The sequence below is a fragment of the Microcaecilia unicolor genome, chromosome 1 (assembly GCF_901765095.1).
Source record: "Microcaecilia unicolor chromosome 1, aMicUni1.1, whole genome shotgun sequence".
Classification (NCBI taxonomy): domain Eukaryota; kingdom Metazoa; phylum Chordata; class Amphibia; order Gymnophiona; family Siphonopidae; genus Microcaecilia; species Microcaecilia unicolor.
In genome coordinates, this window is record NC_044031.1 from 197,384,495 (window position 1) to 197,407,908 (window position 23,414).

General features: G+C 45.6%; 1 protein-coding gene across 1 annotated transcript in view; it reads right to left on the reverse strand.

The window, feature by feature from the left end:
- The window catches only part of CDCP1 (CUB domain containing protein 1), a 131,780-nt gene that overhangs the window by 42,778 nt on the left and 65,588 nt on the right, over positions 1-23,414 (reverse strand). The window contains exons 2-4 of the mRNA XM_030203594.1: positions 21,058-21,273; positions 9,633-9,986; positions 4,901-5,269 (exon numbers count right to left, since the gene is read on the reverse strand). Of these exons, the coding sequence (XP_030059454.1) occupies positions 4,901-5,269; positions 9,633-9,986; positions 21,058-21,273 (939 nt within the window). The remainder of the gene's footprint in view (positions 1-4,900; positions 5,270-9,632; positions 9,987-21,057; positions 21,274-23,414) is intronic.

Consider the following 23,414-nt stretch of genomic DNA (forward strand, 5'->3'; position numbering starts at 1 on the left):
CACACCTTTCTTTAACATGCGCTAAAAACGCCAGCACGCCTAAGTAAAAGACTCCCTTAATAATATTGGTCTTGTGACAAAAACAAAAAAAAAAATTGTTAAAACAAAGAAAAGAAGAACAAAATAAATATTCATGTAAACAAAATGAGAAACAAAATGAAAATTTGGGGGTTGCACACTCGTAGCAGGTAACCAAAGACCTGCAGCATTTCAAAGATATTAACTGTATGAAGACATTAATGCCCTTACACCTACACAAGCTCTATTAGAGGCCGACCGTATTTCAGTTTCAGTACTGATGCAGGCCTGAAATTTGTCTTCAGTCTTAGTTTCAGTTTTGGCTAAAAATGCCGAGGCATTTTTGGCTGAAACCGAAACTGTGCTGTGCAGCCCCTACTCCCTCCCCTCCTCCCCCACCCCAGACCAGAAAAAGTCCCCCCTCCTGTATTCACCCATTGGTGGCAGTCTCCCACTTGGACCTACCATGTCATTGGTAGCTAGTGGGGCAGGGGCTTAGCTGCTATGGGGCCACGGGGCCCTGGGCCCCCGTAAATTTGGACCTGGACCCCCCCTGCTTATGCCCCTCTCAACCCCCCCGCCAACCCGTCGTCGCCATCTGTACCTTTGCTGGCGGGGGACCCCAACCCCCGCCAGCTAAAGTCTTCTTCCTGCGTTTGGTTTCTTCTGAGTCTGACGTCCTGCTGCACGTACAATGTGCAGGACGTCAGACTCACAGAAACAGAACGAAGCCCTGCAGATCGCAAGGCTTCATTCTGTTTCTGCGAGTCTGACGTCCTGCATGTTGTACGTGCAGCAGGACGTCAGACTCAGAAGAAACCAAACGCAGGAAAAAGACTTTGGCTGGCGGGGGTTGGGTCCCCCGCCAGCAAAGGTACAGACGGCGACGGATGGCAGGTGGGTCGGGGGGGGGTCAAACTTGTTGGAGGTGGTGCTGGCAGCGGCAGGGAGTGTCGGCGATGGCGGCGGGGGGGGGGGGGGGGGGGGGGAGGCTGTCAGCGGCGCCGGGGGGGGGGGCTAAAATGTGCCCCCTCACCTCGGCTCTGGCACCCCCTACTGCTGAAGTCTAGATACGCCCCTGTGGGGGCATAATCAATCACCCATTTGCTCCTGTCCACACTGACTTCTGCATCAAAATGGCTTCCGAGACCTCCAGTGGCAGTCTCGCAAGACTGCTGCAGGAGGTTGTGGCAGCCATTTTGAGATTGGGGATTGCTCCTGCCCCCACTAGCAACCAACGACATGGTAGGCCTGGGAGGAGAGCTGCTGCCCACAGGTAGGTTCGGCAGAAGGGGTGGGAGCGAGTGCTGTTGGGAGAAACAGGGTGGGACAAGTTTTGTTTTGGGCCACAAATTCAAATTCAGCCAAAACCAGAAATCCAGGTTTGGGTCGGGCTTTAAATAAAAACCTTAACACATGTAATAACAATATGTCTTACCCAGTGTATTTTTCTAGCAAAAAAGGTGCTGGTACTCAAATGCCAGGCCATCCTTCAGAGGTGGAGCAATCACTTAGGTGGGTGGGTGGGTGGGGGGACCCCTGCAACCAGTCACAGAGCACACAGCATTGGTGTGCAGAGCCAGGGATCTTTTATTAATTCTTGGGGACAATGGGTCAATTTTAGCATGCAGTGAAAAGGTGTTCGTACTTAGTACCCCAGAGAACACCCCTGAAAAAAAAAACCCTGGTTTTACCTAGTTTCTTACTTGACCATTATAAAGAAAAGCGGTCTTCTTTGGTGTCTGTAAGATTATTACAGATTTGTTAATTGTGTATATGAAGAATTATTTCATTTTCTTCACAAAACAAAAGTGTCTTTTTTAATAGCTCAGTAGACTTTCGGTGTATGGCAGCTTTCAGTAGTTATGCATCTCTTGATTTCCTGACAGTTTCAGGGAGTAAATGGTTTCTTTCAGAGTTCAACTCATTATTGTTAACTACAGTATGGTAATTACACAAAAATGAATGTTATTTAGGAATGCATGGGAAAGTTATCCGACAGAGAATTGTTAGGAATCCTTAAGAGACTGGCTCGGTAACTCAGTCAGAGAATGCACAGAAGACTGAGTTTTGGTTTCTTGCCTTCCTCAATTGTGGACTATGTACCTTGTTAGTATTTATGTATCCTGAGGGGAGATATGATTGAGGTCTACAAAATCCTCAGTGGGGTAGAACGAGAAGTGAATCGATTTTTTTGCTCTTTCAAAAAGTACAAAGACCAGGTGAGACTCAATAAAATTACATACAAATACTTTTAAAACAAATAGGAGGAAATACTTTTTTCACTCAATGAATACTCAAGCTCTGGAACTCTTTGCCAGAGGATGTGGTTAGCATATCTAGGTTTAATAAAGGTTTGGATGAGTTCCTGGAGGACAATCTATAGTCTGCTATTGAGGAAGACATGGGGAAGCCACTGCTTGCCCTGGGATTGGTAGCATGGAATGATGCTGCTAACTGGGTTTCTGTCAGGTATTTGTGACCTGAACTGGCCACTGTTGGAAACAGGATACTGGGCTAGATGGACAGGGATGGGGTGTAGACAAACTTTGTCCCCGTGTCATTCTCTATCCAGGTCCAATTCAGCCCACGGTGTCCAGCATTTTGAAAAATCACTTGCTGCCACGTGCTGACTGTAATACAAGGGCTGAACTTTTACAAATGTACTATGCTACAATATGTCAATATGTTTGTGGTTAAGGACAATGTAGCCCTGAGAACTTAGAACAAAAGCCTTAATAGTAGCAACAGAAGATAACATTTCTTTAATTTTCTAAGTCTTAGGAAAATTAAAGAAATTTTCCTTTGTGTCTCTTTCTGAAATGTTCAAAAATATCTAAAATATTCCACCTCAAGCAATCCATCAACCGCTGAATATCCTACCTTCCACCAGTTAGATAAGCAGAATATCTCCTAACAGGTCAGTTATCACTAGACGGCTTAGCAATGTCCCAGATCCTAGAAACTCCTTCAGAAGGTGACATTTCAAGATCTATTAGAACTGTCTGTGTCATATCTGGGGCCAGATGGAGAACCAACCTTCCAGTTCTTTGTTCAGCTTTGAACAGGACGTTATGTGAGAGGGAAGGATCGAGCTGGCACGAGCAGCGGGTAGGAGACCCTGCTCGTTGCTGGTGAATAACAGAAGCATTTAAGAGGTTTGTGGGAGTGCAGTTAAGAGACTCCCCCCCCCCCCCCCCCATTCCAATGCCAGGGGCAGGGGAAGCCGGGCACCATTTTCCCTTGCTACACCACTGGCTGGCATGCAGACTCAAGAAACAGAGGTCCAGATGAGGAGCTAGGACTGAGCGAGTGCAGGAGAGAAAAGGGAGAGAGACTAGCCATGTTGGATGGTGATGGAATGGGGACAGAGAGGTACAGATGGGCAATGGTGGATTGTGGTGGAAGGGAGAAGGGGAGTAGAGACAGCCAGTGCTGCCTGGGAGTCAAAGGTCTGAAGCAGGAGAAGGAATCATTGGAGGAAAACCAGCCAACAGGTTGGCTATGGGGAATGAGGCTGGGACTTCTGGACAAGCTCAGGGAAGAAGAAGTGTGTCGAGGGTCAGGAAAAGGGGGGAGGGAGAGAGAGAGAGATGGAGTGATGACTTGATGGTGGGGAAAAATAGAGAGGGGGCAATGTAGGATGGAAGAAGAGAGAGACAGAGAAAGAGGGATGCTAGATGGAAATAAGGGATGAAAGAAGCATAGAAGAGATGTTGGATATGAACTGAGGGAGAAGGGAAGAGAGAGGAGAAATGCATACATGTGGTAGGAAAGGGAAGAGAAAGAGGAAGAAATGCTGGCTCATGGATGGCAGGGAAGGGAAGTGAGAAGGGAGGAAGATGCTGCCCAAAGATGGAAGGGAAGGGAAGAGATGGAAACTAGATAGATTTAAGGAGGCAGAAAACTGGAAGAAAGATGGACATAGTGCAGAAAGTGAAGAAGTAACAAGGAGAGAAAAGAAATAGTGAATGGACAGGAGATCATTAGAAAAATAAAATGAATCAGACAACAAAGGTTAAGAAAATTGATTTGATTTTCAGATTAGTAACTGAAATGTCATTTTTTAGAATTTACATCTGCTGTCTACATTTTGCACAGTACAGGAAAAAAAATGTGAAGAGGATGCTTTATGTCAGGGGTAGGCAACTCCGGTCCTCGAGAGCCGCAGGCAGGTCAGGTTTTCAGGATATCCACAATGAAGATTTGCAAGCACTGCCTCCATGGTATGCAAATCTATCTTCTGCATATTCATTGTGGATATCCTGAAAACCTGACCTGCCTGCGGCTCTCGAGGACCGGAGTTGCCTACCCCTGCTTTATGTGATTAATCACGCAAATAAAATTTTTAATCGACATGCAGCCCTACTTGTAATTAATTGATTTGCATATGAATCTGCCCCAAGCGCTAAAATTGTAATGCACAAATTTTGGCAACCTATATAGAATCCAGGACCAAACTGTCTTTAAAAAAAAAAACCCACAACTGAACAAGAAGGATAATAATGGAGAGGAATTTGGCTGATCAAATCATTTGACTGGCTGGCAGTCCTAACAGCCTAGATACATAGGGCACTACAGATACCGGGAAACAGCTTTTCCTGGGGCAAAATTGTAGCATATATATTTTAGACACCTTAGCCAAGTACCTTAAACAAGTAACATTATAATACTCTATCAATGTAAAATCCATAGATGCATCACAAAAAGTAACTGATGACCTTTTATTGTGTGAGAGCATTACTAAGAGTGATACTGGCCAACAAAACACCAGACTTACATGTAGGGACCCTCCGACAGCAGGGGTGGGGGGAGAACAAAAACCCTACAGAAGCGCATAACTGTACAAAAACAAACGCATACAAGGAGGAGAAGTACTTACTTCCTTCCTGTGGAGACAGCTGAACTGTGATCCTGAATTGTAAATTAAGGGCCCCAGGAATCTGGTCATCCAGGTCACAGCTCTGCAAGGACATGTTGAAGTTTCCAGCAATGTTGGCGGGCTGAGTTTCGACTAATTTGAAGACCTCTGGGTTACTGTGGGATCCAGGTAAGTAATATTCCACCCGTTCCTCCTTCTTCTCACAGTTGGGCGAGGTATGGTTGATAAAATGAATGCTAGCTCTGTGGTTATGGGGTACAACAAACTGCCAGGTCATGAGTTCATCTTCTGGGAAACCCAGAGGATAGTTTGCTGATAGCAGGACTGCCGAAGACTGTGTCTTAAAAGTTGATTCAATAATGACCAATCCTAAAAAAATAAAAAAAATAATTTAAAGCAAATCAGCCCTGCCAACTGTAATCACCTTCTGTTTGTGCTTCTGACCTAATTCACCTTCCTCCACATCTGAGTTTCCAGCTTAGTCAGAACCTGTCCCCACCATTGCTGTTTATGAAAACAAGGAAATCCCAAACTAATGCACTAGGCCTTGTTTGCATCTGCCAGGGGATATACTCCAATTAGATGCCATGCTCCTTATTTACAGAGATGCCAAGTCTCACTCATTAGGAGTGTGTCACACTCATTTGAGAGCTTTCTCACTCTCTGAGCCCTATTTCTCACTCATCAGAGCTGCAGTACCAGTGCACCGATCTTGATCGCAGCTTTCACGAGAGGGAAGCCTTAGAGAAGTAAACCAAGTGGTCCAACCAATAAGAAATCTGAGCACACCTTCTTGCCTACTGATTCCCTTGCCCTCTCCCTTTACTACAAGTAAATGTGGTCTGAAACCGATCTACATATATTTTAACTGTTGAGTGGAAGAGCTCAAAACATTTATCCATATTGCTCCCCACTTTATCTGTATTCTTTCTGAAGCTGCAAGGAAAAGCCAATATCATTTAACACTGCTTTGATTCATTTGCAAAGCAATAATACACTTAAATCATTCTAGATTTATATTCTGGATGTACAGTCTGAAAAATCTCACTTTTTGGCCTTTATATCTCACTCCTTGGCATAGTAAATCTCACTCTTTGGGATGGTTCACCCTTGGCATCTCTGTATTTATAACCTGCACATTGTGGAAATAGTTCTCAGTGAGGAGGCGGCCAGGTCACTGATCCCTTTGGATTACCGAGCAGATGCGCATTTCTATGTGGCACCCTTACCACCACCTACAGAATCTGCTGTTCTGCAATGCTGAGGCCTTTCGCCACCCAAGGGATAGTGATCTTTGCTTCTGCAGTGCCCTCATCCCCTGATGGGCTGAAGAACAGAAGCCAGTTCGCCTGTGTGCTGTCACAAAACCACTGTGTAAATATCTATTTTAAATCTTAAATGTTTGACTAGTATTTGGTTTTAAGGTTACCATTATGTGTAATAAAAACCTCAATTATGATAAAGGGATGGGTGAAACTGACAATTCTGACAGCTGAACAAAAACAAGGGAGGAAACAGGAGAAAATCAGGGCTCCAGATTGTGAAGACCAGCAGCAAAAGTCCCTCAAGTCCACACAAGCTGAGATTGTGCAATAACATAAGACATCAGACACAAAAATTCATTGTGAGCACCTTGATAAAAATCAGACCCATTTCTGTTCATCAATCGCTTAGAACCATATTAGGGGAGATCTCCCAAGAATCAAAAGTGCTGTTTTACTTATGAAATGCAATTAACAGAAATAAAATGGGACAGCAGAATGCTTTGGTTTTGTTGGTTAACTATCTTGCTTACTGACTTGTGGTTCAGGTCACTGCATTTTGCAGGAAGCTCCAAGCCTTCTAGCATATGGGCCCAACAGGAATTGGGTGCACAGGAGCCAATGTCTGAAAATGATTGGCGATGCTAAACAAACTCCATGTAACTCTGCTGTTGACATTTAAATATGGGCTGGCAACTCACATTTTTAACTTGTTGTGCTTTGTATTTTCCTTTTTAATTGGGGGGGGGGGAATGTGATAAATATATTTAAAAAAAAAAAAATATATATATATATATTACATCCCCCCTCCCCAATTAAAAAGGAAAATACAAAGCACAAGTTAAAAATGTGAGTTGCCAGCCCATATTTAAATGTAAATAGCAGAGCAGGTAATATAGATATGGTAAAGACTCATTTGATCAAGTCTAATGCTAGAGAAGTACTCAAAGTCCTACCATCATTCTTTGCTGCAGCTCCAATTCATAAATATCAGCCTCTGTGCCTCTCAACCCCTGCAGCCTCTCTACACTGTGCTCTCTCTTTCCTTCTAGCCCATCTATATCATATATTCCCTCAGTCGGTTCTTATTTGTCTCTCTCCATCCTCAACCTATCTACACCATACACTCTCCCCATCTCTATCCCCACTACTGTCTCAATTCCACTATTCTCCTATTTTCCTAACCTCTTTCTTCATGTCTCTTCTTTAACCTCTTTATCCCCTCCCCTCCTTAATCCCTCTGCAGTTTTTATTTCTTCTTCTTCTGCATGGGCATTGTTTGACTTTTGGGGGCAGGTGGTTTTCATAGCTCTCTGCCCGCTCAACTCTAATCCCATTAACTTTCCCTATTCTTATTTTCTTTTGACTCAGCTTTCTGTTTCCCCTCTACTCCCCAACAGGTTCCCCCTCGCTTCTTTCTAGCCACCTGCTCTCCTCTGCAGGCATGGCTCTCTAATCCCTACATGACCTCCCTACTCTCACCCCTCACCACTTTTCATGCAGGTGAGTTAACCCTGCCAATAAAGGGAAGTCTCATCTCTCAGTTTGTGATTCCCTATCCCTGACAGGCTTGGATCATGTCCATTACTCTGCGCATTCCTGACTTCCTGAACTGCTCCTGTTTCTCCATCCTCTTTAACACTTCTGCTGGGACTCATAGATTCCAGGCCTGCAGAGTCCAAAGAAGATGGGCCTCTTATCTGCCTGTCCCAGCTTGGCAGCACAGTAAAGGTACACAGTGCTATACCAAAATGCAAAGAAAGTTCAGGTGCACACAATCATCATACAAGTGTATGATGTAGATGGGCTGAGGGTGGAGAGAGACAAATGAGAACTGGCTGAGGGAAAATATGATATAGATGAGAGAAAGAGAGAAAGCACGGCGTAGAGAGGCTGCAGGGGTTGAGAGGCACAGAGGCTGGTATTTATGAATTGGAGCTGAAGCAAAGAATGATGGTAGGACTTTGAGTACTTCTCTAGCATTAGACTTGATCAAATGAGTCTTTCCCATATCTACATTACCTGCTCTGCCGTTGACATTTAAATATGGCTGGCAAGTCACATTTTTAACTTGTGCTTTGTATTTTCCTTTTTAGTTGGGGGGGAGGGGGATGTGATAAATATAAATATATTGTTAGGCCCATCTGTCAGAAGACTTGGAGCTTCCTGCAAAATGCAATGACCTGAACCACAGCTCACAATATCACAAGGCAACCTGATTCTTATAGTTGAAATGAAGTAAAAACACATGCTACTCTTACGACCTTACCTGCTGCAAAGGCATTATTAGGTTCTTCACCAGAGTTGTATTGAAATCTGATAACTGATAAGGTATGTGCTGTTCAGTGAGTGCTGTGTTGGAATCTGACCTCAGTAAGCTAACAACCCCTGAAGAAGGCATTGTGCCGAAACATGGCCATGTCAGGTCAGTTAATAAAGATCCTGCTATTTGCACCTGTAGTCTCGCCTCCATTTTTGCTGTCTCTGCTTTGACTGTAATAAAAAAATCCATACATTTTTATTACACTTAAATTTTTCTTTATGCGCCAAATTTAAACATTTTTAATTCCATTGAATCACATTAGTTAAACGTGCCGACCAGCATAAACAGAACACTTACCAGGGGACACCGTTTTACAAAAACTGCTGGCTTCCTCCATGCTCAAATTAATCATTCTTCTTTAGCACTGCTCTGATCGCTAACTTCACTAAATGGCTGGTTGGCGTGTTTAACTAATGTGCTCTGTATCAGTGGAATTAAAATGTTTAAATTTGGCGCAGGAAGAAAATTTAACCACAATAAAAATGTGTGGATTTTTAATACGAAAGGGTTTTTGGGGGGTTTTTTTTTACGACCGATGAAAGAAAATTAACCGGTTATAGAAAGACAAATTGCACACTTTCAAAACAATTTCTGAGGTCTTTTGCCTCTCTCAATAGGAATGTGTTTTTAGTTCATTTCAACTATAAGAATCGAGTTCCCTTATGATACTATGTAACACAGCCAAGGTCACAGCTTGACATGTTAGAGATTATATGCAGGGTGAAAGAGCAGGATATATTGGCACAAGCCCAAACATGAAAGCAGGCACTCATACTGACCCACTGTGTTCTAGCCTGCCTACTTAATACTGCTCTGATTCCGGCAGGAGAGCTGAGTTAAGAGCTGTAAGATGGCTGCAGAGCTGCAGCACTCCACTATTCACCCTCCCCCATTGAGAAACATGGCCCTTCAACCCTACCCTCTGCTTCTGCCCAATAACCGATTCCCAATCCACAGAAGGACATTGTGAAATAAAAATAAAATCATTTCAGTGGCATTGATTCCCTAACATTTGTATGTGTTAATTGTAAACAAACAAAAAGAATGTAAACATCTTCAAAAATCCCATCACTAGAAGGCATTTACGACTTGACAATGTTTTAGCAATCTACGCACACTCACTGGAAGGAACTATTTTCCAGCTTACGTTTTATAGAAGACCTGTTTGCTATGGTGAACCCAGACTGCAGGGGATTTTCATTCCAGGGGAGTTGCAGTGCCACCAACACTCCTCCTTGGACCTTCACACGAGACACCGAGCCATTCCTGCAGAAGGTGCCAATGTTGCTGGGCTTCGGACCCAGACAAGTGCTGACATTAAATGTGGCCAAATCCGGGCATGTGTCATTCGGTTCTATCTGCCTCAGCCAAGGGTTAAAGCTGAGCTCTAGCCCGATGTTCCGCATAGCTTTCACATGCCAGGAGAACGTTCGGTTCAGGCTGGGTAAACCTAAGGGCTGAAGTCCCACAGCACCAAAGGGGCAGGGACCAGATGTGCAATCTAAAACAAAAAAGACAAACAAAATCAGAGAGCAGAGAACACAAGTTTATACAACACATATATGTGTTTGGTTTTTATTTCTGCCAGCATTTACTCTTTGTCCGTGGTGGGCTGAATCTTCACCGTCATCAAGGTGAAAGATGTCAATGCCATTGCAGGCTGCTCGGCTTACAGCTATTCTGAGTTATTTAACATTGTCATGTCATATTAATACAAAAAAAATCATCATATCAGACTAATGGATTTTTCAAGAGATATTTGAGCATGTCATTACTATTCACACCATATTAAATATTAATATTTATTTCCAGTGCTTGATATACAACAAGAAGTCCACAAAGGCAACTATTCGGTGAACACAGGAGTCCTCAGTTGTATACCGTGCCATCCAGCCCTCGGAAAGTACAGCACTATTTATGAAATCATCTCAACAACATGTACACATCAATGCTCATCTTAATATCAACATCAATGTTATATGTAATATTTATATACTGCCTTCCTTACATATAGTCCAACCTTAAGGTAAAATTAGTCCTTACCTGAATTTTCTTTCCATTAGTCCAGACAGATCAATCCAGAGACTTGTGCATTATGTCCCTCTGCCAGCAGGTGGAGATAGAGAGAACTTCTTAGGTTCACTATCCAGCTTATTTTCGAAAGTGATAGCCGGCCATCTTCCGACACAAATCGGGAGATGGCCGGCCATCTCCTAAAACCGGCCAAATCGGTATAATCGAAAGCCGACTTTTGGACACACTCGCCGGCATTCAGTCGCGGAGGCGGCTAAACATCAAGGGGGCGTGTCAGCAGGGTAGTGAAGGCGGGATGTGGGCGTGCTTACGAGATGGCCGGCTTCAGCTGATAATGGAAAAAAGAAAACCGGCGATGACGAGCATTTGGCCAGTTTTACTTGGTCTATTTATTTTCACGACCAAGTCTCAAAAAGATGCCCAAACTGACCAGATGACCACCAGAAGGAATCGGGGATGACCTCCCCATACTCCTCCAGTGGTCACCAACCCCCTCCCACCCAAAAAAAAAAAAAAAACTTTAAAACATTTCCTTCCTAGGAGGAGAAGCCAGTCGGCCAGCTCGTAAAAAAAAAAAAAAAAAAGGATCTTGCTGATCAGTTACGTTATGACTTACTTGTTCTGGAGTGCTGTATTTTGTGATACTGTTTTGAGAAATGTTCAAGAAAGGCTTCATACAAATTTAAAAAGTCCCTGCCGTTCATTTTCCCTTGATGGCCATCCCTGACGTGCACTTCCCTTAATAGCCGTCTTTCTCTTCGAAAGTGCACTTCTGTTAATGGCCGGCTTTCTCCCCAAACACGGAAATCAAAACAGTTTTTGCTCACAGTTTTTTTAGTAGTAACAGTGGGATTTGAACCAGCCACCTCTGCATTACAAGAGCCATGATGTAACCACTTGGCCACAGCTCCACTTATTTGGCTGTCCCTCCCTTTTGATTATACCCCTTCAGGTCTCTCTCAGCCATTCACAGTGCGTTAAGCTGTCTGTGAGTGGCTGAGAGAGACCTGGAAGGGTATATTCAAAAGGGAGGGACACCCAAGTAAGTGGAGCTGTGGCCAAGTGGTTACATCACTGGTCTTGTAATGCAGAGGTGGCTGGTTCAAATCCCACTGTCACTATAAAAAAAGCAGTGTACAAAAACTTTTGATTTCCCTGTTCAGGGAGAAAGACGGCCATTAAGAGAAGTGCACTTTCGGAGAGAAAGACGGCTATTAAGGGACGTGCACGTCAGGGACGGCGATCAAGGGAAAATGCACGGCAGGGACTTTTTTCATTTGTATGAAGTCTTTCTTGAACATTTCTCAAAACAGTATCACAAAATACAGCACTCCTGAACAAGTAAGTCATAATATAACTGATCAGCAAGATCTAAACATCCAGAAGTACCAGTGCACTACGAATGCTGGCCCCTCCCACGGCCAAATGCCTTGGATTTGGTCGGGTTTGAGATGGCCGGTTCCAGTTTCCATTATCGCTGAAAAACAAAGTCGGTCATCTCAAACCCGGCGATCTGTGGCATTTGGCCGGCCCCAACCGTATTATCGAAACAAAAGTTGGCCGGCCATCTTTTTCGATAATACGGTTCCGGCCAGCTGTTGCGGCGCCACCAAAATAGATCACCAGCGATCGATTTCGTCAGCGCCGTTTGATTATGCCCCTCTATATGTGGTCATCTGTAGCCACCTTAACCTCGGTATTGTCGTTACCCAAGCAGTGTAGACGAGTAGAAAACCAACTTAGCAACATCTCCTGTCTCCATACAACTCATGTATGTCCTCCAACTGCTACCGCAGGAGGTCAAATCATACAGCTCAGAGCTATGAGACCCCTTCAACCCGGCCCAGGCAACCAATCAACTGCAAACTTCATATGTAGAAACTGCAACCTACCAACTAGTAACAGAAAATATGCCGAGATAAAAACATAGGGCGGGCCTCTGGATTGATCTGTCAGGATTAATGGAAAGAAAATTATCAGCTAAGGACTAATTTTACCTTCCATAGTATCCCACAGATCAATCCATAGACTTGTGGGATGTACCCAAGCAGTCCTTAAGTAGGGCAGAACACTGTCACCCCAGAAGCCAGGATAAAAGCACCAAAATGCAGCATTCCCATGCGCCACCACGTCCAGCTGATAATGCTTAGAGAAGGTATACATCGAAGACTATGTCACCGACCAGCAGATCTCATCCAAAGAGATCAAGTTGGACTCAGGGGCCTAAGTCATCTGCACCCTGGTGAAATGCGCTGTCACCCGCAAATGAGGAGCCTTCCCCATAGAAAGGCACACTGAAGAAATTGCCTCCCTCAGCCAACGGGCAACTGTGGCCTTTGAGGCCAGATCCAATTTTCTGGGACCAGCAAACAGGATAAAAAGGTGATCAGACCAGCGGAAGTCATTAGTGACCTCTAGGTAGCGGAGAAGAACTTGCCGCACATCCAGGCACTGCTGGGCACTCAGCAGGATAATCCTCCCTCTTAAAAACGATAGGAGAAAGAGCTGCTAATTTAAATGAAAACATGAGACAACCTTAGGCAGGAAAGATGGAACCATCCAAATAGAAACCCCCGCTTCCATGAAGTGTAGAAAGAGATCTCTGCAAGACAAAGCCTGCAGCTCCAACACCCACCTAGCCAAAGTGATGGCCACCAAAAATATCATCTTCAATGTAAGGTCTTTCAAGGACAAACGATCCAAAAGACTCAAAAGGCGGCTGTTGGAACGCACACAATACCAAATTAAGGCTCCAGGCAGGGACAACGGGAAGACACAGTAGGCACAGGTGGTTCACTCACCACAGAAAGCGTACGTCTGGATACCCTCGAAAACAGACCAAAGCCACTACCTGAACTTTTGACAAGCTAATGGAGAGAGACTTATCAAGACCTGCAAAAACGCCAGGATTTTATTTATTGTATTTTTTTATTTTTATATATTGTATTTGTATCCCACGTTTTCCCACCTCTTTGCAGGCTCAATGTGGCTTGCAACACATCATGGATACTGGAAATAAGAAGAGGATATACATTTGGTTTTACAGAAAGATTTTGGGTTACATGGTCATGAAATACAAGATAGCGGTATAACAGAAGACATTATCGGACATTAGAAATACAAGATAGTGGTGTAGCAGAGACATTATAAGACATTAGGCGCGTTACTACGTTTCTGGGTATATTTGAAGATTTTTACATGTTTTGATCTTTGTGGATGACACAGAGGCTGACTGCACACGCAGGCCCCGCCGCCGAGCACCAGGACTCGAATGTTCGACAGACGCATGTGTATGCTGTTGATGTAGAATGCTTCCATGCCTGCAGGATGATGGTAGTCACCCTGTCCGGGTAACCCTTCTTCGTTAATCATGCCCTCTCAAGAGCCAAGCTGCAAGACCAAAGGGGGAGGAATCCTCCATGGCGATCGGCCTCTGCAACAGTAGGCCATGCCAGGCTGGCAGCCACAAAGCACTGTTGAACTGCAGGCGGATCAGGTTCACATACCGAGGCTCCTGGGCCAATCCAGGGCCACTAGAATAACCTGCCCTGGATACCGTGCAATGCGCCCCAATATCCGCCCCACCATGGGCCTCGAAGGGAACACAGAGCAGCAACGATGGCCAGGGCTGCAGAAGTACATTGATGTCCTGTGACCCAGATTCCTTGCCCCTGCTGAAGAAGCAGGGCACCTTTGTTTTTTTCTCAAGCCATGAGATCGATCACTGGAATCACCCAATGATCCATGATCTGAGCAAGTGCCTGACTCAAAAGTTCTCATTCCCCCAGGTCCAGTATATGGCAACTGAGAAAGTCTGCCTCCACGTTCAAAGATCCTGCAATGTGCGCTGCTGAGAGAAGGGTCAGGTGCTTCTCCACCCAGAGGCAGAGCCATGATGCCTCCTCTGCAAGAGGAGCACTCTTGGTGCCCCCCACCTGTTGACATATGCCACAGCAGTAGCATTGTCCGAAAGGACATGTACTGGCCAACCCTGAATCAGAATCCGAAATTCCTGAAGCACCAGCTGGATTGCCCATCCAAGATAACTCCACTGGGGACCACATCCTCTGAGCCATCTGGATTAGGCAATGGGCTCACCAGCCTAACAGGCTAGCATCCATTATCACTACCACCCAGTCTGGTGTCGCCAGGGGCATCCCCAGGTGGCAAGTCACCATGTGTTGATGGCTCTGACCAGAGATTCGTGACTGGAACGACCAGGAGAGGCGGACCAAGTAATCAGTCGACAGTGGAAGTTACTAGCTGAGAAGCGACAACTAGAGAGGTCTCATATGACTCCTGGTCCATGGCACAATGTCCAACATGGGCACCATGTCAAACATGGCCGCCATGAAGCCCAAGACGTGCATGTAATCCCACGCTCTGGGGGCCGGCATTCGCAAAACGCCCTTCAATTGGGATTGGAGCCGAAGCCATCGAGCCTCCGGGAGGGACACAGTCCCTGCTCGAGTGTCGAAAACCACCCCCAAGTGCTCCAGAGATTGCGAGGGGGGACATGTGGCTCTGCGGCAGATTGACTATCCACCCCAGGGAACACAGGAAACTGACTACCCCTCTGTCGCCTACATGCTCTCGTCATAGGATGACGCCCAAAACAACCAATCATCCAGGTAGGATGGGCCTGTATTCCCTCCTTCCAGAGGAAGGCCGCAACCACCACCATGATTTTGGAAAAGGTCTTGGGTTCCGTCTCCAGACCAAAAGGCATGGCCCAGAATTGAAAATGCTAACCCAGCACCACAAACTGGAGGAAGCGCTAGTGAGGAGGCCAAATAGGGATGTTCAAGTAGGCCTTCTTGAGGTTGAGAGAGGTCAGAAACTCCCCTGGCTGAACCACTGCAATGGCCAAACACAGGGTTTCCATCCGAAAATGACGGAATTGCAGTGCCCTGTTCATACCTTTTAGATCAAAGATGGGGGTGGGAAGACCTGCCCTTCTTGGCAACCACAAAATAAATGGAGTATTGGCCACATTCGCGCTTTGATGACGACACTGTTGACACAGTTCTGAGGTGGACCAAGGCTGCAAGAATCTCCTGGACTGCCGCCACCTTGGCAGCGGCCTTCCAAGGTGACTCCACAAAAAAATCCAATAGAGTTTGGGAGAATTCTAGTTTGTATCCATCCCGAATAACCTTCAAGGCCCATTGGTCTGAAGTATCCCTGGCCCATTCCTCCAGAAAGCGGGACAGCCACCCTCCTGTTATTGGCAGGGGATGGACCAGGCCCCATCATTGGGACCTTGGGCTAGGGGTCTCCTGAGAGGAGGGGCAACCTGCGCACCACTCCCCTTGAAAAAGCTGCTGTTTTTGCTGTAAACGAGGCTTCAGAAAGGAGCCGGAACACCCTGGCCAATAAAGCTTCGCTTCCCAGAAACTGGAACGGGATGAACTACATCAAAAACTGGTCTTAGGTTTATCCTCGGGCAAACGCCACCCCTTAAAGTCACCCAGGTCCTTATCAGTTTTATCCAGGTCCTCTCCAAAAAGCAGTTTACCTCTGAAAGGTTAGCACACCAGGCAAGATTTGGAAGCCACATCAGTCGCCCAATGTCTCAGCCACAGCCAACGGCGAGCAGTAACCACCAATGCAACCTCCTTAGCTGAAGCTCAGAGAAGGTCATAAAGCAGATATGCAAGGCCCACTTTCAGGGACGGCAAGGAGCTAACCAGCTTATCCACCAAAGAAGTTTTCTGCACCCAAGAAAGGCATGCCCAGGCCTCAAACAACCCGCAAACCAACGCCTGGAGACATAAGGCTGCCACCTCAAAGGACATTTTAAGGTAAGTTTCCAACTTCCGGTCCTGGGGATCTTTAAGGGCTGTTCCGCCCTCCACTGGCAAAGTAGTCTCTTTCATGACAACTGTAATTAAGGAATCCACAGTTGGAAGACGCAAGGACTCTAGTTCCCCCGGTGACAACAGGTAAAGGCAAGGCACAGCCCTTGCCACCCACAAGCCAGCATCCGGCATGTCCCATTGTGCTGACGACTTTCATAGCACCATGAATTTGAAAAGTTCTGGGAGGCCTCTTGGTCTCTGACATAATAGATGGGCCCAAAGGGACTGCAATGAAGACTCCAGAGGGGAGATGTTTAAGACCTCAAGTGCCCAAACAATAAAGGTGGGAAGATCCTCTTTTCTAAAGAGCTGCACTGCCGTGGGGTCATCACCCCTGTCCAGCGGCAACTCCCCCTCCTCAAGTCCAACAGGGCCGGCTGGGAACCACATGAAAACTGGCCATCATCCACCTCAGAGGTTACAGAGGCCTTCTCCATATACCGAGGGGCCTCAAAATGTGGCCGCTTGGGTAACAGAGGCAGCGGAAGAGCCAGGGCCCCCTATATGTCAGAGAAAAGAGCAGGAGCCTGGGGCCTTCCCGGTCTCTGGAACAAAAATGCTTTGTACATCAATAGCACAAGCTAATGGGTAAAAAGGGGTGTCCTCCACCCCACCCCCCCGTGAGCAACCCCCAAGATAAGCAGGATCAGGTTGCCCCAATGCAGGAGCCACCTCCGCAAGAATTTCCTCCAGCTGCACATCTGCCGCCATGGCCATACGAAGAGGTAGAAAAAATAGCACCAGCTGACAGGCACGCAGATGAAAGGCAAGAGGAGCCCACCAAAACCTGCAGTGAAAGAGTTCCTCTGTCAGCATATCTGCAACTGCCACCGCAAGTGGGAGAGAAGAAAAGATGGTGCCCACCGAAGGGTGTGAAGCAGAAAGGCCAGAGGCACCTGCCAAAACTGACTCCAATGACCCCGCACGTTCTCCCAACTCAAGCCAAACCCTGCCGTCCGACGGAAGGTCTTTGGAGGAACCCTGCATGCACACAGCACAAGATCCTGAACCTGACCTCTGGCTCCCACAATGGGAGCAGAGCTTGGCAGTTTCCGATGGTGATGACATGACAGAGTGCTGATCCCAGCAGGCATCCAACCCCATCCCATGCGCTGCTCTAGACAGCCGCGCTCCAAACTCCAAAGAGGTTTTTGTTTTGTTTTTAAAGGGCTCACAGGGTTCAGCTTTGGGAGTCATGGACCAAGAAAGGGATCTAGGTGTCATCGTTGATGATACGTTGAAAACCTCTGCTCAATGTGCTGCTGTGGCTAGGAAAGTAAATAGAATGTTGGGTATCATTAGGAAAGGGATTGAAAACAAACATAAGGATATTATTCTGCCATTGTATCGCTGCATGGTGCGACTGCACCTCGAGTATTGTGTTCAATTCTGGTCGCCGCACTTCAAAAAAGGCATAGTGGAACTGAAAAAGGTGCAGATAAGGGCAACATAGGTGATACAGGGGTTGGGACAACTTCCCTATCGGGATAGGCTGAAGAGGCTGGGGCTCTTCAGCTTGGAGAAAAGGTGGCTGAGGGGTGATATGATAGAGGTCTATAAGATAATGAGTGGAATGGAACGGGTCGATGTGGAGCGTCTGTTTACACTTTCCAAAAATACTAGGACAAGGGGGCATGTGATGAAGCTGCAGTGTGGTAAATTTAAAACGAATCGGAGGAAATTTTTCTTCACTCAACCCGTAGTTAAACTCTGGAATTCGCTGCCGGAAAAGCTGGTTAAGGCGGTTAACTTAGCGGACTTCAAAAAATGGTTGGACGGCTTCCTGGAGGAAAAAGCCATAGAATGTTATTGAATGGACGAGGGAATAATACAGTATTTTTAGGGTGGGCGGGACAAACTGCTTGTTCTTTTGGCCGCTGTCAGTGACACGGTGCCGGGCTCGATGGACCCTTGGTCTGTCCCAGCATGACGATGCTTATATACTTATGTACCGGCACTGCTTCTCCTTGGGTTTTTTTTTTTTTTTTAATTAAAGGCAGAGAGAGAGAAGCAAAGTCAGCTGTCAGCACACAATTCAGGCAAGAACCGGGGGCGGGAGGTGAGGGAGGGACCTGGCACCACCATGGGTACCCTTCTCCACAGTAGGGAGACCTCGACCCCAAAGAAGGCTCAACTCGGCCCAGGAGACGGGCCAGGAGCCTGATCATTACAGAGCTGCAGAGTTATGACCGTCTTCCTGTTAGATGGAGAGAATAACTGAGGTTAAGGAGGCTGCACATGACCACGTATAGTGACCCTCAGAAGTTCTCTCTATCTCCACCTGCTAGCACAGGGAAATAACCCACAAATCTGTGGATTGATCTGTGGGACGATATGGAAGCACAGCTATTATTATAGGAGTGCCTCAGCCACTAAAAATCACCATTAAACGTAGTACAAAAAAGTCAAGATGTAAATGAGTGGGGAATGAATCCCGATCTAAATTAGGTCTCATAAATTTAATCTGTTAACACAGCTCCTTCTATGTACTTCCTTCTCTTAGCCTTGCTGTCACATCTGAGAAAATGAACAAGGCGGCACAATATCTGTGAATAATTCTTACAATAGGTATCACAATCTGCAAAATTAGGGTGAGCAGCCAAGACCCAGCCAGTCTCTCCTGAGTGCCTATACAAGAATGAGCATGCACAATACTGATCATAAATAGAAATAAAATAAAAAAGAAAAATAAGGCAATACTATTTCTCAAGGGAATAACAACACATTTTAGTCAAAAAATGTATTTAAAAAAAAGTGGTACTACCTTATTTTCCTTTGTTTTGCTTGTTTTATTTCTATTTATTACCTTTAAAGAGGATTAACATAGCAACCACACTACTTTATCCAAGACAGAAGACACAATACTGAATCAAACATTCAGACACATTTAATCAGTAGTAGGTATGATGTGGTGTGGTGTCTGTCTAGATGCTGGGTTTTTAAGTTTGCCCCTCCTGGTGTGGTGTATCTTTGTCTCTTTCTACCCGAGTGTGGAAGGTCTGTCTGTCTCTCTCCCTCCAGCTGTGGAATGGTATGATGTGATCCTCTTTCATGAAACACAACTGGCTGGCAATGAGGTTGTCTCACTGCCTAGAAAGCGATTAAGAGACTGACTCCAGGATATGGAAACCTTGTCTGTATATGAGTGACTTACCAGTCTCTCCCACTCACTCAAAGCCTTCTTGTTACTGATGCCCAGATGATCAGAAGCAAACGGAGGCACTAGAGGATGTTATCACCGAACAACGCGCTCGCAGAATCTGAACACAACTAGCATGCAAATGCATGCAAAACAGGGCTCTTAGTGCAAGTAGCATGCAAATGCATGCTAAACATATTCCTCCCCAATGACCAGCGAGCCAAACATTGGCGTGCTGTCCACAGCAAACCCTACGCCAGCTTGGAGCTGGCGTTACGGTCTGCAGACCATTGGGGAGGAATGGTGAGCCCTGTCCAGCAAGCATTTGCATGCTATCAGGCCCCCCCCCCCACAGGAACAAGAACCCTGACCTGACCTCCCCCCGACACAGGTTCAGGGGGGGACTGGAGATCCGGTGGGCCTCCAGCCCCTCTAACCCCCCCCCCCCCTTGTATCCCCTCAAATGGAGCCCTGGTGGCCCAGTGGGCCGCAAGTCAATTCCCCCCCCCCCCCCTGACCTGGTGGTCTAGCGGCCCTTACCCACCCCCCCTACCTTCATTGGAGGAGGGAAGTGGCCTCCTTCCTCTTCCTTCAGCACTGACTCAAAAATGGCAGCACTCAGCCCTGCCCAGTGAAGCCCCACCCAGCGCATGCCAGGCAGCTAGGTGCCGCCATTTTTGACGCGGCGCCGATGGAAGAGGAGGGAGGCCACCTCCCTCCTTCAACGAAAGTAAGGGAGGGGAAGGGCCGCTAGACCACCAAGTGGGGGGGGGATTGACTGCGGTCCACCGGACCTCCAGCCCCCGTGTCACTTGGCTCGAGGTGGATGTACTTGGGGTCTGGTGGTCCCACGGACCTCCAAGCCCCTGTGTTTGACAGGTCTGGGCTTTTGACAGCCCAGAAGTGTCAGCCAAGTGTAGGAGGATTGCGCCTGAGCACTTACCCAATGATCAGAAATAATGGCGTGCTTCAATTTGCATGCTATTATCTCTGATCATAGGGGCGGTAAAAGCATTGCGCTGTTCCAGCGCTATTTTTAGAGCGCTGATTTGGAACAGCATGGGGCTTACGATCATCTCTGCCCATGAGTTAGCATTAAACAATCTGTGCTATCGTGGTAAGTTATCACACCCTAACTGCACAACACAGACCATACCTATTTCCTGTCCCAATCCACACTATGCATTTAGCACATGAATTAGCAATGCTAAATGCCATGCTACTGTGGCAACTGTTGCCATGTCCATGTGCTAACAGTGCATACTAATTCATGTGATAACTGCTCAATGAACATTTAGTAAAAGTGCTCTCACTCTCTCTGTACATAGATATTTATATGCATTTATCTATATGACTTTCTGGGGTCTGTTTACTAAGCCGCGATAGAGGCTGCATTGCTGACACAGCCCATTCAAAATGAATGGGCTGTGTCAAGACTAGTGCACAGCCAGCCGCATTAGCGGCTTAGACCCCAGCGTCTGTTTGCCTATGACAGCACACAAGTTTTATAGACTGTTAAAAATAAAATTAAGGCTTACCAATACTTTTGTGGATCTCCATGACAAAGTATTTCTCAGGTGTCGAACAGCTGAAGTTGTACGATACATTCTGGCCAGGCAGTATTTGAAGCGTGGAGGCCTTGCAGCCTTCCTTGGGAGTACAGATAGTACAGGGTGGTTTTGCAGGACTCAAGGAACTGTGCTTTATTGTGACGGTCATGTTATCAGCACTTGGAAGAAACATAGTCAAACATTCTGAAAAAAAAAAAAATTCAAATCAGAAATTCAGTAATAATTGGTACATTTAACTTAGGCAAAACCCAGCTGTGGGTGTTAAAACCATAAAACCAAGGAATAGGTGATCCGAGGATGTCAACCCAGAGGGTCTTCCATAGAAACTCCAAAGGCAGTGTTGATATGTATTTGGAGCTTTATTACTATAAACCAGTGTTTCTTAACCCACTGTTTGCTGCAAACCTAGCAAGTCAGGTTTTCAGGATAGCCACAATAATGGATATGCCTGAGATAAATTTGCATGTACTACCTCCATTGTATGAAAATCTCTCACGCGTATTCATAAGGAGATTTATGTTGCCAGCATAACTAGGCCAGAAATGGCAGCTTCAATGTTCCCGGAAGTATTCATTTATAAAAATTCATTGTCTGAATGAAAGGTTCCTGTTTATATAAAGGTGATCAAGGATCTAAATGCTTTTCTAAAACAGGTTTATAAACCAGTTCACTGAACCTGCTAGAAATAAGAAAATCTGTAGAAGTATTCTATAGATCTATACAAAATCCCCCTTGGAGTACTATGGGAAAGTAAAAGAGGCAGATGGTGCCTTTGTAGAATAACCAATTTGTTGAGACATGAGCTTTGAGAACCAGATGCACTGGCTTAGGTGTACTCCGAGGACTTAGGAACATAAATTTTAGGAATGTAAATTTAGGAGCCTAACCTTTATAGAATAAGGCTCAAAGTGCTTATGCTTCACATAGATACCTAAATTTATGTTAACTTTCAGCTTAATTTAAAATTATAAGCTTTTCATTTAAAATTTCCCCAAATCTAGCTGCCTTAAACTTAGGTTCCAAAATGTAGGAATATGGATTTTTTTAATGAGTACTTGCTGCTCATATCAAGTCACAACAGCCAATAAATCAGTTCTGGAGTTATATGAGACAGACTGGATATAAATCTATAACACACAACATAAGGGGGTCTTGTACTAAGCCGCAGTAGCATTTTTAGCTCACAGTAGAAATCAGCTGGCGGTAAACGCCGAGATGTCCATTATATTCCTATGAGCGTCTCAAGATTTACCGCCAGCTGATTTCTACTGCAAGCTAAAAATGCTACCACGGCTTAGTAAAAGACCTCCTAAGTTAGTTGCCTAGTGCTGAAATTCAATGCTAAGCAGTTAGCGGTAAATTTTCATCTGGAGCAATGATCTGGAGGCACTGGGGGTCCGATGCATTGGAGCTGTCAAATGCATTTGACAGCTTGGACTTGCAAACAGTGAGTGATGCACAAAGGGGGATCCGTGCAGCTCATTTGCATGCCACCCCCTTTGTGAATCACTTGCTGTGTGTGAGTGGCTAAATCAGCATCGGCACCTCAGTGAGCAGCGCATCACAGAGACTGCAGAAAGAAGGACCTAGCTCACGGTGCCAGTACGAGATGATCAATTGGTGAGCTGGGAGTTACAGTAGTGTCACCTGATTCACCACCATAAATTACAGGACCTGGAAATATGTCCGAGAAATCTTCAGGTAGACTGCTGTGTATGTTTGTACTCTAGAAATCAACTGAATGCGAGTACCAAATTTAAATGACCTCACCTGTACACCTCATTTGTCATTGTTAAATTTAGTGTCTTCCAAAAGCATTATGTTTTCTTTTCACAAGCAGCATAGTAGCTCTGTTTCTCAAAGAGCAGGTCACCATGCTGAGTTTTGCTCCTCAGCTTAGGAAACAACTAAAACAAATCTACTTTATTTATATTAAAAACTTGTACCCCGCTTGAAAGTAAATGGCTAACCAAAAAAAAAATCATAATTATAATCACAAACAACATATGCACTGTTATCCCCCCAGATTTGTAAACCTCTGATATTAACATCCTACAAGCTATTTGAAATCCCGGAGTCACAAGAGTGCTGCAATCTTGTCTCTTACTTAACAGTGATGCCTGGCCTTTGCTCTTTAGTCACTGTTGATAATTTTCTACCTAGCTCCATAAGCATTACAGGAACCTGCCACTTCCTTCTTCCTTATAATCAGTCTGAATAACACACATGATTTAATAGAACTACTTCTTACTGTACTTTCTGTAAGTGTTACATTTCAAAAGAAAGGATAGCTCTAATAAGCCTGAGGTTGCAGAGTTCAGGAC